The sequence below is a fragment of the Hipposideros armiger genome, unplaced genomic scaffold (assembly GCF_001890085.2).
Source record: "Hipposideros armiger isolate ML-2016 unplaced genomic scaffold, ASM189008v1 scaffold_54, whole genome shotgun sequence".
In the NCBI taxonomy this organism is placed as follows: Eukaryota; Metazoa; Chordata; class Mammalia; order Chiroptera; family Hipposideridae; genus Hipposideros; species Hipposideros armiger.
This window is the reverse complement of record NW_017731404.1, coordinates 1,879,245-1,894,824: the sequence shown is the minus strand read 5'-3', so window position 1 is coordinate 1,894,824 and position 15,580 is coordinate 1,879,245. Positions and strand designations below refer to the sequence as shown.

Here is a 15,580-nt window from a genome sequence, read left to right as displayed (position 1 = left end):
GTAGTGTGTCGGTGGGGATCAGGGTGGTGATGGGGTCATGTAAACTAAAACACCCTCTGGATAGTTCACAGAAATTCATGAGTCATCGCTACCTTGTAAAACCCCAGTGGGTTAGCTGGCGGTGCAGACAATATTTGTGAACCTTTAAAAAAAATTTTTTTTGAAGAGGAAAGCTCCTCCTCTGATCCCAGTTTCACTGTGAAAAGCAAACCCCCCATCCCCCCAGCAGAGTCAGCTTTGTGGCTTAATTACTGTGCAACAGAGGACAGCTTACTCAACCTCTCTGTTTTCTTCAAATAAACATTTTTTTTTCCTTCAAATTATGAGGGAATTATATGTTCACTGAAAGTGTTGTCTGAAACTTAAAACCGAGACCATGTTGGACGTAGTTTATATCGTGCTCTTTTTTGCTCAACATCTTATTTTGAACATTTTCCCATGTCATTACTCCTTAAAGTCACATTCCTAATGGCCACACAAACATCCTCCATGTGGCTGAGCCAGGCTTATTTACCCTTTCCCTCGCATTTGGCCGCTTGTGGCTGCACCCCGTGTTCTCATATGTGAAATGGGCACAGGTGTGCCATGACGTCCAATGCAATGCCCCACCTGTGCACTCATGCAGTCACTCATGTGACGGGTCCTTCACGAGCCTATGGGCCTGAGCTGGAGCAGGACATGACCTTGTCCCAGGCCTGCCCTTGGCAGGAGGGTCTCAGGGGCTGTAGACTATGGACTCCATCTAGTACAGGCCATCTGTACCAGAGCAGCCTCCTCAGGACGCTGAGGCCTCTTATGTCTAAACCCACATTCCTCTCCGGGGCTATTTTGCCATTTCCTTTCATGCTCAACCAAAGGGGCTATTTTGGAAACTCCTGTAAGCAAACTAAGCCCTGGCTGGCATTTGAGCGGATATAAGAGAGCCCTAAGTGAGGGGCTCAGGCATAAAAGCTGCCCAGCCCTGAGAGCCCAGCCATTAAATTTAGAAGCCTTACCTCCAAATGAGGTGAAATTGCAGGTTCCCTGTGGCGGGCGGGTGGCTTTGGCCAGCAGTGAGCAGGACAGATTTAGCGGAGGGGGGCTCCGGCTCCCCCCAGCCACACCTTGGGGAAAGACGCCAAGGACAGTCCCCAGTGTCTGGGGAGCCGTTGGCTGTGAGAGAAGCCCCTTCAGCTGGCTTGTCCCCGCTGCGCCCACCAGCTGCTTCCGAGGGGCATTGTCAGCAAGTGCTGCCCGGGTTGCCAGGCCAGAGAGAGGCAGCGAGGGACACAAGGAGAGGCAGTTTTGTCTGCCACCCAAGGTTTGGGACCTGCATGACTTCTGTGCCTCCCTTCTCTCCCAGGGGCCGGCGAGGTCGCTGGCCTGTCTTTCATGCCCTTTGGGGTGCCAGCTGTCCAGAGATACCCTGAGACACCCCAGTGCCCCTCTCCAGGGACTTCCCAGAGCTGCACACAATCCAGCAGCTAAAGGGTTCATGCCAGCCACAGCAGGGGAGGATGGTGGAGGGGGCCTGAGGGGGACTTTTCTGAGTGGTCTGTGCTCCTGTCATGTCAATGATTAAACTGGAATATCATTCTTGGTCAAAGGTGACCAGCATTCATGGGGGCTGCCCACTGAGGGCACCCGAGACTCCTGGGGTCTCGGCCAGGCCATCCCATCCCATCCTCAGTCCTCCAGCGGGGAGAGATGGCAGATCCAAAAGGACCCACAGAAACCTGGGTTCCCGCACCCTGAAGCCTGCCGGGTATAAGGCTTGCTTTTTCTCGGCCACCCCCCAGGGCTACATTTCTAGCTTGGCAGGTCCCCTTAATGAACCTACTTCCATCTGGGGCCCCCTTTTCTCCCCCTCAGCCTGGGTCTGGCTCCTGGGAGAGGGGTGTGGGTAGCCTCTGCTCAGCCCCTGGGAAGCCAGTGCAGCGTAGCATGAAGTGGCCAGGCGCTGGAGTCCATCGTGCCCAGGTTCAAATCCCGGCTCTGGCGTTTCCTACCTGCGTGACCGTAGATGAGTCATTTCACACCCCTCTCTGAGCCTTGGTTTCTTTGTCTGCAAAATGGGGATAATAACAGCATTTGCGTCCTACAGTGTGGGGAGCATTGAATGAGATTTTAGGCCCTTAGCACAGGTAGCAGGCAGAGTGCTGGCTACCCAGGGTCACCCATCGGTAGCTGCTCCTTTTGCAAATAAAGTTTTATTGGAACACAGCCATGCTCATCATTTACGTATTGTTTGTGGCTGCTTTTGTTCTAAAACGGTAGCGTCGAGTCATTGTGACAATGACAGCATGGCCTGAAAAGCTAAAAATATTTACTATCTGGTTCTTTGCAGAAGAGTCTAGCAGTGGTGGAAAGCTTTAGCCTAATCCTTGTCCCCAGCCTTCCACTGCCTGCGCTTCAGGCTGTACCTCAGCCTTTCAGTCATTGTTCTCTGGCCTCATGAGAGTGTGTTGCGAATGTTCCCCCAGCACCGGGGCTGGTTCCAGAGTTGGGGTCTCACCCTTGACCTTGGGGGTCTCCCTTCCTGCTCCTGTCTCATTCCCTTGCCCAGCTTGGCTGGGGGCAGCCAAACAGTTTGAGAAGTTTCCCAGTGTCGCCCAGAGCAGGAGCTGAGACGTGGTGGGGGGCGGTGGAATGCTCATAAATGTTTAAAAACCAGCAGGAAACAAAGCCCTAATTTGTAAGGCTTTCCGGTTTCCATGGTGTAAATATTTCTACCGTGGCTAATTGCAAGCTACCAAAATTCCGAAAATTTAACAATCCACTCACGTGAGCTGCGGTCTGTGGTCCAAGCTATAGCAGCACAGTGCAGGTGGGGGCCGTGGGGGGCCTCCCTCCCTGTGGGGCCGGGGCACATCCTAGAGTGCTGGACACCCGACCTATCACAGTCAGAGCTGGCACCTGCCTGACACTGCTGCTTCCGAGCTGGGGTCCGTGGGCCAGGCTATCACCTCTCTGAGCCTCAGTCTCCGCATCTGTCGAATTAGGTTAGCCTTAGCTCCTAAGCTTAGGGGGGCTGTGTGGATTTTAATAAGATAGTTTACATAAGTCATTTAACCAGGACTGGCTTAATAAGAAGCACTCAATAAATAATATCTCCATCACCAGATTACCTCAACCTCCCTATGTGTACGCAGTGCTATTATTCATGGATTTATAGCAGGTGACAGTCCCTGGCAGCAGGACTTGCCACACAGTGGGCGCCTGGCAAATGCTTGCCAGCTTCCCTTGTCAGGGCTAGAAGTCACCTACCTCCATGGCAGGGGTCTTGGTCTTGGTCAGAACAAGGGCACAGGGACGAGCTGTTTCTGAGTGTCTCTTGCATCGCGTGCTCCCAGCACATTGTCCCCTTGGTCCTTTTCTGAATTTCCACTTAACAGATGTGATCACTGAGGCCCCAAGCCTGTGAGTGCGAGCACAGCTACAGCTGGGATTTGAGCTCAGGCCTGGATTTTTTGTTTCTGGTGCTCCCCTATGTGCAGCACACGTGGGGTGGTGGGGTGAGGGATACATAGGAAAAGGGGAAGATTTGTGGGGGCTGCACGGATCTGCTGGATGGAAAGTGGGGGGCTCAGAGGGTGGGCTCTGGAGTCTGTGGCAAGGGCTGACTACAAACAAAACGCACAACTGGACACTGGGGACATTATTTCAGGCAGAGGCCCCGAAATGAGCAAAGATGTGGAGACTGGACTCTGCTGGAGGGGAAGGGGATAGTGGAATGCAAGGGCCTCACCAGGCGGGAATAGAAGGGAGCTGGAGTGAAGCTTTTTCATAGGTTTGGCCTGGGCAGTGGGGTCCCTGGAATCGTTGGACTGACCCATCCCTGGCTGAGGAACGAGGTATGAAACTGTAGCAGCAGAGATTTAGGTTAGATATGGAGAACTTTCCGATTGACCATGCCGAAAGACGCTGGGCGGTAGTCCCAAGGGATGTGGTGGCATTTTTCCAATCTAGAGATGGTTTGGAAAAAAAAGAGAAGGCAGCCAGGGTTCTAGTCTGGCCTCATTGCAGGCTGGGTCAGAGTTGGAGCAATGGATCAGGGTGGGGGGGCTTCTGGAAATCTCTGATGCCTGTAGCCTGGCCTCCTGTGAATTGGGCTTTGTCACCTCCTGCTCAAAACCTTCCTGTTGCTCCCAGGTATCCTTGCCCAATTGTAAAGCAAAAGTCTTTCTGGGGGCTACCAAGGCCCCCCATGACCAGTGCTCTGCTGGCCTCTCTGTCCTCACCTGGAGCCACATCTCAAGCCCTTAACTTCTTTCTGTATCTGGATTACACCATGCCCTCTGCACCTGCAGGCTTTGGCGATGCTGTTCCCTGTGCCTCAGATACCCTTCCCTGCCTTCTCCTTCTCCTTCTCCCCTCCTCAGCCTTTCCTTCTCAGCTCTTGGTTGCCTCCTCCATGGCTGGATCATGGATCCCCGGGCTGTCCCATCTCTTCACTGTAGACTCCCGACTATAACTGTCTAGTGGCTCGTTGGCCTCCCTGCTGGACCAAGAGCCCTGGAGGGCAAGGACTCTGCCCTTCTTGCTCAGTGTGTGTTTCCAGGGCAGTGTCTGGCATGCAGTCGGTGCTCACTGAGGGTTTGTGCAGAGGTGAGGATTACTGGCAGAGAGGAGTAGCTGAGGAGAGGTGAGGAGAGCTGGGCTCTGCGGGCGCTGTCTCTCCCTGCAAGAGGACACAGCATTGCTCAGGCATAACGCGCTCCAGCCCCGCGTGCTGAGACCTGGGTTCCAATCTTGCTCCTACCACTTCTGCCAAGCAGGTTCCCTAACCCCCTGAGACTGAGTTTTGCCATCTGGGAGCTGGGGACAGTACCGGCCACCTGTCTCTGTGGCTGTTGTAAGGACCTTGGGGGCCATGGTGGAGGGTGGCCAGCCTGTGGTTGGTACTCACCAGGTGGCCATGCGAGGCTGACTCTCCTGTCCTCTCCCTGCAGGTGACAGCCATGTCGGTGAGGGTGCGGTTCCTGTCCTCCAGGGACACAGGGGCCGTGGGGGTTGTGGGCCGGAGCGCCTCCTTCGCCGGCTTCAGCAGCGCCCAGAGCCGCAGGATCGCGTAAGTTGTGCCAGTGCTGTGGGTGTGGGGCTGTTCCAGGGCTGGGCGGGGGCGGCAGGGACACCCTCTCCTCGCTGCCAGGGACTCCAAGCCTTGCTCTCTTGCCAGGCCTGCAGCCTAGGATAGAAAGAGAGAGGGAGGGAGGGAGGAAGGGAAGGAGGGAGGGAGAGAGGAGAGAGAGAGAGAGAGAGAGAGAGAGAGAGAGAGAGAGCGAGCGCGCCTGACTTCTGGTGTTGGAAGAAACCCATCAGGCCCACTTGGCAGAGCAGAAAACTGAGGCTCAGAGAGGTGGAGCTGCTCACTCAAGGTCACACAGCAAGGCTGATTTAGAGTTGGAACTTAGGCTCCTGGGGGCGGGGTTAGGATGGAATGTTTTCCTGTTTGATAGAATGGGAAATGGGGCCACCTATCCCAGCTCTGTGACCTGGGGCAAGTGACATCACCTCTCTGAATCTCAGTTTCCTCATCTGTGAAATGGAGACCACGACTGTCCCTCCCTCGTGGGGCTGTCATGAGGGTGCAATGAGGTGACACATGCCATGCAGCTGACACATGCCAACACATAGTAGGTGCTTATGGAAAGCTTTCAAGGAGGAGCAGCTGCTGCAGAAACAGGCCTGGGGTCAGCGCTGAGCCTCTGGGCATGAGTTCATGGCCAGGTCACCGTGAGTTTCCTCCAGCTGTAGGTAATCCCCAGGAGGAAGGTGTGTTTCTGCTCCGGGGGGCCACAGCCCCGTCAGCCTAGGCCTGTCTGGTTCCCTGACTCCAGGGCTTCATCCCGGACACTGTGCAAACCTCTGGGGAGTCACTGCCAGCTGGCAGGACTGAGGGTGGGGCAGCCCCTCAGGCTCCTGAGGGGCCCAGACGTCTGCCTGTGTGAGCAAACGTGGTGGACGGGTAGGACCCACAGCCAGAGCAGGAAACAGAACCTGGTTGGTCAGTGAGTCGGTCAACAAGCAAATCTCATCATGGTGTTTCCTCCCACGTAGAATACAACCCAGCCCCCTCGTGTAACGTCCCTGTGACCTGGCTGGCCAGCCTCATTTTAACCCTGTGCTTTTGCCACATGGGCCCCTCTCCCCTCGGGACCTTTGCCGGCTATGCCCTCTACCTGGAACTCTCTTCCCACTCTCCACCTGGCCAATTCCCCACTGAATTGTCTGTGGACCTTGGCTTCAATGCCATGTCCTGGGGGGACTCCCCTGAGCCCCAGCCCAGGCCGTCACATAGTTCTTCCCCTCAGGTTCAACAGCTGCCCATCAGACCCCCGTGATGCCGGGCCCATGGTCAGGCCCTCCTAGCTCACTCACCTTCTCCTGCTGCTCAGCTCTGAGGTGTGCCTGGGAGGAGTGGCTTCCCAGGGAGTGCCCCAGCTGGAAACCCCCTTGGGAAGCCCTAATTCATTCCATATGTACAGAGCACCCACTCTGGCCAGCCCGTCCAAGCTCTGGAAAAAGACCCAGGCTCTGCCCTCCTGCCAGGGCAGCAAACAACAAGCAAGTCACCAAGATGGATTCAGCTGGTGGCAGGTGCTGTGGAGGGGGACCCAGGGGAATGCAGGAGGGCAGCAGGGGTCTCGGAGGAGGCATTCAACAAGGCAAGGGTGTGGTTAAGAGAAGGCCAAAGAGAAGCGAAGGAGCTAATCATGTGCAGACAGCAAGTGGGTGTGTGGCCAGCATGTGGGGCAGTGGTGAGAGAGGGCGGGGGGGCCCTGCAGGGCCTCGTGGATCACCGTGAGGACATTCACACTGTGAAGGGAGTCACGGAAGGGCTGAAGCAGAGAAGACTGAGGCCCCTAAAACCGTTTCTGAGCTGCCTCTCTCTGGACTTCATCCAGGTCCCCCATCCTAGAGGCTTGGCAAGCAGGGCTGCGAAGGACAGCTGTGCAGGTCGCCGGGCCAAGGGGCACATCCAGCCCATGTGACCCACCCAAGCTATGCGTGCTGGCATGGAGCTGGTCCACTCGGAGGGCATCTCTCTCTAATCACACAGGCACTGCGGGGACTTTGTCCCTGTGATCTGGCAGCAGAGAGGGGCCTGCAGACTGGCACAGGGTCCCTTGAGTCGATTTAACGTTCTACTGTCTTCATCCAGAAATTTTTAATAAGTTTTGAACCAAGAGCCCTGCGTTTTCATCTGCACGGGGCCTCAAGAATTCTGGGGCGGGTCCTGCCGGCAGCTCTCCTCCTGTCAGGACTTTGGGGGCCTCTGGACTCCCCAAATCCATGGGAAATGTCCCCTCAGGCCCTAGTCAGGAACTCTGCCCAGAAAGTGCCCCCAGGTGGGCCCCCAGCCTCTTGCCTCCCGCCCCCTTCCAATTCCTGGGGTCAGCACTCTAGGTAGAAAGAGAACAGAGAGGGTCTGACCCCATGACACGGGCTCATGAGTCAGCAGCAAGGATAAGAGGCAGGTCCTACAAAGTCTGTATCCTAGTCTGAGAAAGAGGGGCCCTGACAGCTGTAACTGTCATGGACACCTCCTGTGGGCTCCTCCTCCTGGGGGGTCCCCCCTCAGGAAACCCTGGAGGATGCCTGGCCTGGGAAGGTTCTGCGGTCCCTGAGTGGCCACCATCTGACCTCAGCCTCTGCAGTCCCCTGTCCGTGAGTGAGGAAGAAGGTGCCCACAATGACCGGGAGGAAGCACATCTATTTTTAACTTCCTGTCTCTGTCCAACTCCCAGGGGTCAGGGCCCTTGGTTCTGGGGCTGGACGGCCTGGATTGGGTTTCAGGCCTCACCTTCTGGCTTTACTTCCCAGGTAATCCAACCAGGCTGAAACACAGCCACATTGCCAAGGCACTCAGCGGCTGGCATGGGTCAGGCAAAATAATCTTAGACGGAGAGCAGGGCTCTACTTAGATGGGGTGGGTATATACCCCTTTTGTCCCTCACCCCCACCCCTGCTCTGGCACCTGAGATCCTTTTGACCTTGGACGGGGCTTTTTATTCCATAATCAAATAATTCACTTGGGGAAGTAATCTGGTGGGGGAGCTTTACACTAAGGTTTGAATGGTTGCTATAATAAAGCCATATATAATCAGGTGGTGGTGGGGGGGGCCGGGGGCGGGTAAGGAGGGGCCAGACCCTGACCCTGTCCCATTCTGTCCTGATTGACAGGCACCGCTGCTCTTAACCCCTTCTTGCCCCTCCTCAGCCAGATCTCCCTTCCCCCAGGCTGTCAGGTACCTACCTTCCTGATCCCAGAGACATTGCGATACCCTGGTCACCTTGGGAATTCCTCATTTGGGACAACTGAGAGCTGTAGATGTGAAAACTCAAGAGCAAGCCTTGACTTTCAAGGCGAGGGAACTGAGGAGAGAGGAGACAGCTGAGGTGCTCATGCTGCCCTGTGGGAGTGGAGCCCGACTCCGGGGACCTCCGAGTATGTAAGGAGGAGTGGGCTAGTCTGTGTGAAGTGCCCAGAGCAGTTTGACCTTTGCGAGTGTTTGGTATCAACCCCGCCCATCTAGTACCACCAGACACAGGAGAAAAGGTTAGATGACACCGTTGTTACACTGAGTCCCCACCTGAAGTGTCTTCAGTCTGTCCTATAATTGCCCCACGCACACCCCGAGCCCCACCTGGGGGCAAGGGGCAGGGGGCAGGTACGGACTTGAGCCCTGCCTGCCTCCAGAGCTGGCACTTGCCGCAGCCACGCACCAGAGCCTCCGACGAAGGATTTCTCCATGACACCAGGCAGAAGGACTGCCCCCGTGGCCTCATGTGAGGGCTGGGGCCAATAGGTTGCACATGCCCATCTGGAATCTTGCCTGGCATGCCAGGGACTGTTTAATATTTACTGAGTCCTCCCAGGGCTGGTGAAACATCCGCCCCAGAGGTGGCTCTCTGCCCTGGCAGTTGTGACACCGGGCCAGACATGCAGCCTGAATTCACCATCCGGGGGCTGCACATGCATCACCTCCCCTGGCTGGACCGGCTCTCAGAGTGGCCGCCACACCTGCCCTATTGAAGCTCAGCCAGGAGCACTGGGCTCAGAGCTTCCCCAGGAGCCGGCACTTCCAGGCACAGCCACAGCCGCAAGGGTGAGGAGGCCTTCAGGTAGATGGAAGGGGGGCCTGGCCGAGGGCACGCACCTGCCAGGGACTCTGGGCCCCTGGGAGCTGGCAGGTGAGTGTAGCTCCCACCTCAACGCTGCTTGCTCACCCCACCTGCCGGGGACCCTGGCCTGTGTAAAACCTGCCTCTCACGAGGCTGCAGCCCTGCCGGTCTCTGCTGGCCTGCAGATGGCAACTCGGTGGAGGGTCTAAGAGGGAGGGTGAGGGGGGAGGAGCACAGCCCCTACCTGGTCATATAATAACAGCAACAGCAGGTACAGAGATGAGCACTAATGATATACAGGCGGCACAGCCCAGGGCTCTGTGCACATGCCTTTATTCTACCACCTGCTGGAGGAGCCTTCCCGGCTCACCCTACTTAAACTCATCACCCTGCCTTGTCTTCTTTCCTCAGCGCTAGGCATTATCTGATATCTGATTTTTTAAACGATCTTATTTGACTCTGACACAGACATGGTGCTCACTCTTTGCCAGGCACTGCTTGAAGTCCTTTACATTATTAACTTAGTGCTGTGTAACTCTCACGGCAGTCCTTCCTCTGGTCCCCATTTTACAGATGAGAACATTGAGGCCCAGAGAGGGTCAATAACTTATCAAGGTCATACAGCTTGGAAGTGGGGGAGCCGGATAGAGACCCTGGTGTCTGGCTCCAGAGCCTGTGCTGGTTCCCACTTCCCACGGTCCGCCCCCCCCCCCCCCCCCCAGCTGGCACGGCAGCACACGGAGGCAGGGGTTTTGTCTGTTTGGGTCACTGTTCTACTCCCAGCCCCTAGAATGGCTTCTGGTGCACAGCAGATGCTAGGTAAATATCTGCTGAATGAATGACATCTCATGACAACTCAGTGGGGCAGGTACTCGTGTTATCCCCCTTTCACAGATGAGGAAACTGAAGCCCCCGTAGGTTAAGTACCTGTGACCTCTGGGGTGGGGATTTGAACAGGGCAGCTGACCAGGAGTTTGTGTCCCATGAGACAGTACAGGCTCCTAGCTTGGTAAGTCCCCTGAGGGTCCAGGGTGGGGTTCTAGAGCCTTCCTTGCTGCAGCTTCCGCTGGGACCAGCTCCCAGCGTGCCTGGGCAGGGCCTGAGGTCTGTATTCCTGGCGTGTTGGTTTGCAGTGCGGCTGTGCAGCATAATGGGGAACCCCTGGTCTTGGGGGTTGGTCCCATCAGCAGGGGCGGCCAGGACGGCTCCTCTCTGTTGAGTCAACAGCAGGTGTCTGCATCCGTGTGTGGAATGTGCAGCACCTGGCTGGGCTGGAGGTACAGCTTGGGGGACCAGGGCATGGCGGGGGACCAGCGGCCCTTCTCTCAGGCCTGGAAAGGAGCTGGAGCTGTGTCCCGCTTGCCTCCTGCCTGGCTCTCCAGACTACAATCCCCCCTCTCCCTGTGGACTGTGAGCCCTTGAGGGTGGGACCCTGGCCCCTCGGCTTTCATTATGGTGCCTGACCCGGGAAAGCCCCGCTCTGTGACTGTTTGAATGAATGAATGCATGAGTCCTGTGCCCCTGACTTTAGACCTCAAAAGTGCAGCAGACTCTGAGGGGTTCCCAGGGAGACATGGAGCTGGATTTCTGACAACAGGACATCTCCTGAGGGGAGCAGAAATGGTGACTCCCCCAAGACCATGCTCCTCAAAGTGCGGTCCCCGGACCAGCAGCATCACCAGCACCTGGGAACACGTTAAAATGCAAATTCTCAGGCCCCGCCCCAGGCCCCGCCCCAGACTCATAAATCTGAAACTGGTGGGGTGGAGAGGTCAGCAGTCCGGGTCTAAGTCCTCCAGGAGATTCTGAGGACCCTGAGAACCCTGCGCCTCACGCCCCGCTGTGTGGTCAAGATCCCAGCCTGAGGATCTGTATACATGTGGGTGTGGTCCCAGCTCCGTCACCTACATGATCTGAGCCCCTGTTTCCCTACCTTGCAATGGGACTAAAATGAACACCCGCCTCCTAGGGTGGCTGTGAAAGTCGATATTTGTAGAGGTGAAGATGCTTTGACAAAGAAACCCTCCCCCTCCAAATACAGGGGCTTATGGAAGGTCGGTTACCCCTGCGTCTCTCATAGCGGTGTCGAACCAATGGGTGGTCTGCACCCCCAGGCTGTTCCTTCTCCCTGGTGGCTCAGCAGTCCATGTGAGGGCCCTCATGTACATGGTTGAAGCTGGCTCCTCAGTGCACCTGAGCAAGAAGGAGAGAAAGGGGGAGAAGTTGGAGACGATGGCTAGCTGCTCTCCTTTGAAAAATTGACCCCGTGCCAATGTTAATGTCGTGTCCACCCTTGTTTCTTGTGAGAAGATAGTCCTGAGGCCAAACCTGCTGCAGGGGCATATGCGAAACACTATCTTTAGAGGGATAAGATGGACTTACGCACATCTGGTGGCAGCGTCAGCCAGCCCTGGCCTCAGCTTAGCGGACAAGGCATAGGATTATAAGATGCCGGGAGAGGCTTAAATGCCAATGAAAGCAGCTCTGTACTGTAATGAGGGCACCCTGGCCCTGTGCTACTGTAATCAATTCTGAAATGCCTGTACATCACCGCTGGGCTCATCCGGTCCACACTCCCAACTCCAACAGAGTTTCTGGCCTGACTTGGTTCCCATGCCTCTCCCTGGGCCAGGCGAGTGGACTATATTGACTAACTTGGGCCTGGGACATGGCTTTGCCTCAGAATGACTGTGTGCGCACGTGCATGTGCCTGTGTGCATGTGTGTATTGTATTTTTGTGTATTGGTTTTGTCAAGCCACCTCCCTCCAAACCACATGTATAAAGAGCTGTGCTGGGGAGGTTCCCCAGAGGAAAGCTGAGGTGCTATCAACAGAAGGAGGTGGATGGATGCTGGGCAGGCAAAGCCAACATGCGCCCACCCCATGGGCACACCGCAGAACTATGACTTGGCTTCCCATGTTGCTTTGCCGGCCCAGACGAAGCACGCTGAACAGAAAGCACGGGCATTTGGGCTGCTTGATTGTATTTCTCACTACAAGTGAATGTCTCATATCAGGTTATTAGTATTAGTATTCTTTTAATCCCCAAATCCAAGCCTTCATTCTACAGATAAGGAAACTGAGGCCCAGAGAGTCTTGGCAACTTCCCCACGATCATGCCGCTTGGTGGCACCTGGGTGGGATGCAGCCAGGTCTCCTGGCTACTTAGGGTTCTGGCCACTGTTCCCAAAGGGCCTGCCCCTGGGAAGGGCTTTGTCTGAATCCCTGCTCTGACCCCCCAATCCCTTCTCACAGAAAGTCCATCCAAAGAAACTCGGTGAGGTCTCGAATGCCTGCAAAATCCTCCAAGATGTACGGCACGCTGCAGAAGCGGCCTGTCTGCCCGGACTCCAAGACGCAGGAAGTGAAGAAGATCTTTGAAGCGCTGAAGAGAGGCCTTCAGTAAGGACAGGCTGTTTGTGGCCTTTAAAAAGTGCACTCTTTGGCCTTGCCTGCCTGATCATCTCTGCTTCTTCCTGGGAAACATGGTGGGGTCTTGTCTGTATGAGGCCACAGAGGGAGCTCCAGGTTATTCATTTAGATGGGAAGCAACTTGCCCAGGATCCCTGGCCAGAGGCCCAGGACCAAAGCTGACCTGTCCTGCTGTCCGCTTTGGGCTCGGGGTTAACGCCACCTCCCCCCAACCCACTCCTCACCACACAGGGGACATCCCTCCCCCTCCTCCCATGATGCACCTGGTGCTGGTGCACAGTGGGAGCTGAGGGTGTGTATCTGGAGGGTGGAGGCCTGTCTCCAAGGCACTCATTTCCCAGGACAGCTTCTGGTGATTTCCGTAAGACTGCACCTTTCAGACTTGTCTGGGGCAGCATCTCCTTCTTTCTGGGGAGCCCAACCTCTGAGTGAGCAGTGCCTGGTAGAAAGTGGTATAAATAGGCCCAGAGAGGGTGAGTCACCTTCCTGGGGTGACCCAGCAAATCTATGATGGAGCCCCACCCCAGCCCCCAAGTCCAGACCTCAGGTTCCCTGTCCAAGCCTCTTTGGCTGGAAAACACAATGTGAGAAGTTCCCTCCTGGCGCATGGCTTTTTCTGTGCTTCCCAGAATGAGTTTTCCAGGCTCCTGTCTGGTCTTTGGCTCTGGGCATCTGGACAGCAGAACGGCCTGCCCTTGCCCGAGACGGGGGCCGGCTCTTGCTGACCTCGGCAGGGGCTGGGGTGAAGATACAGGCCTCGGAGGCCACTGCCTGCTTTCAGACCTGGGTCAGCCTCTTCCCTGCCATGTGACCCTGCGCTGGGTTACTTGCCATCTTCAAGGGTCCGTTTGTCCATCTCTAAAATGGGTTTAATAACAGTAGAACCTGTTTGTGAGGCTGTTTGTGGGAATTAACAGAGCGATTCCCCATTTTTACAGCGCCGGGCACGTGGCCCAGTGTGTGGGATCTGGAGGCTGAGCAGATGGGGCCAGGATTCCAGGTGGGCGGGAGGGCCCTGCCCTCTGACCCCTGAGCCTGCTGAGAGCCACAGCTGTGGCTGCCTGCGCTCTGGGACACCGGTCATCGGCCTGTTTCTTTTTCTCTTCTTGTTCCTTTCCAAATTCCTTTTCTTCATTCTCTTCACAGGGAGTATCTGTGCGTCCAGCAAGCAGAGCTGGATTACCTGTCAGGACGCCACAAGGACACCCACAGGAATTCCAGGCTGGTGAGACCCCTTCCTAGGCCCTTCCTACCCAAGCAGCCTTGGCTGGGGTTCAAAGATGGACCCTTCCTCATCCCCTTGCCAGCACCATGGGTGCACATCTGTCTCGGAATTCAGAGGCCTAAGGAAGGGACTTGCTTTATTTTGGGATGATTTTAATCTCACAGGCTGGTGGGAAGCTGCCCCCGACCGCCCCCCCCCCCGACATGGTACAGAGTTCACACTTCCGATGGCCCACGTCCATTCTCTCTTTGGTTCTAGAAGTAATTAACTAAGGCTGGCAGGTGTGTAGAGGTACCTGTTTGAGATGGCCCTGTTTTATAGACCTTGGCCATCCTGAAATCGGGGTGGCTCATGTGATGCCAAGAAATTGGGTCAGGCGTCGAATCTAGGGTGTGTCACGGTGGCCTGCGATGCTGTCCTCTATCAGCCCTGCATGTCTCCCCATCACCCAGCGGCTCTGCACTTCCTGCCATCTCACGGGCCGTGTCTGCGAGGCTGCTCTGGGACCTGTCTAGCCCGAGACCCACGTGCTCTGGGCTTCCGCCACCCCTTTAGCACAGCCGGATTCCGCAAAAAAAAAACAAAACCCAAAACAAACAAAAACAAAATCAAAACAAATAAAAAAATCAAGACCAAAAACAAACAAGAAAATAGGACGCCCAGTTAAATGTGATTTTCAGATAAATAACTGATACTTTTTCCGTGTAAGTTATGTCCCATGCAATCTTTGGAACATAGTTATGCTAAAAATATATATTATTTATTAGAAATGTAAGTGGCTGTCCGGTATTTTACCTGCTCACACGACCAAGACCTTCTGCCGGGGACTTCATCCCCCTAGTGGGGAGGTGCTTTCTTTCTGGAATTCGGAGGTCCCCAGCCCCTATTCCCCAACTTTCTATCCTTAATGGGATTAGAAACAAAAGCCAGGAGGCCTTGCTGCCTGTGGGTTCCTCCAACCTGCCAGCTTATTTCCAGCATCCCTTCCCTAAAGAGCCAAAGTGTAGAGCAGGGGTCAGAAAAATGGGGAGCGGAAAGGAGCCCTATCAGAGCAGCAGCTGGCCGCCTCTGTATCCTGGCTCCAGTGGAGAGGACTTGGGGGGTTGGCAGGGTGGGAGCCCCACGAATGTGCCAGATGCTTTGGGAAGGGAAGGCGGAGGGCTCAGTCAGGCCTCGCCCTTGGTGGGTGGGTGGCCACGCACATGACGGAAGGAGGCACAGCCAAGAAGACCTCACCCCCAGTTCCCAGCCTTCCCAGCAACCATCCCACCCCTCCCGCACAGATACAGCGGTTCTCACGTCCTCCCGTCTCTCTCGGTTCTAGAAGAAAATGTAAGGTAGGCGAGTGTATAAAGGTTTGTACGTTTTAGCTGCTCCCACTTCATAGATGGGCACACTGAGGCCAAGCGACGGGCCGTGGCTGTACCAGGGCCACGCGGCGCGACGACGGACGTGGAGTCCTGCTTCCCTGGTCGCTGCTGGTTCTTGGTTTCTGAGAAGTTGCTGTGCGGTTACTCCTCCTCAAAGGCTTGGGGACTTTTCTTGTTCTTTATTTCCTACAGGGCACTTTAATTTCACAATCCCACACATACAATGTCACATAAATGAATACATGGACAAACACAGGCTTTTGGGGGGTTTAATTCATCTTCCTCTTTGCTTGACACCTCCCTATCCTTCACCCCCCCCCACACACACACACACACATACACCCCGACCTTCTCTGTCCCACTCTGTTTAACTCTGAGGACAATCTAGCGCTTACCTTCCCATGTTTTTCTCCCTGGTCACAGAATCACATAAACATACACACAA

The 15,580-nt window shown here is 55.5% G+C and overlaps 1 protein-coding gene across 4 annotated transcripts in view; it reads left to right on the top strand.

Annotated features, from left to right (window-relative positions):
* Window positions 1-15,580, top strand: part of RIPOR3 (RIPOR family member 3) — a 64,998-nt gene that overhangs the window by 33,155 nt on the left and 16,263 nt on the right. For 3 of the 4 annotated variants that reach the window (XM_019640967.1, XM_019640969.1, XM_019640968.1), the window contains exons 3-5: window positions 4,932-5,050; window positions 12,364-12,510; window positions 13,687-13,765. In XM_019640967.1, coding sequence (XP_019496512.1) covers window positions 4,932-5,050; window positions 12,364-12,510; window positions 13,687-13,765 — 345 coding nt within the window. Of the gene's footprint in view, window positions 1-4,931; window positions 5,051-12,363; window positions 12,511-13,686; window positions 13,766-15,048; window positions 15,103-15,580 lie in introns of all 4 variants that reach the window. The other variant, XM_019640966.1, reaches the window with a different exon arrangement.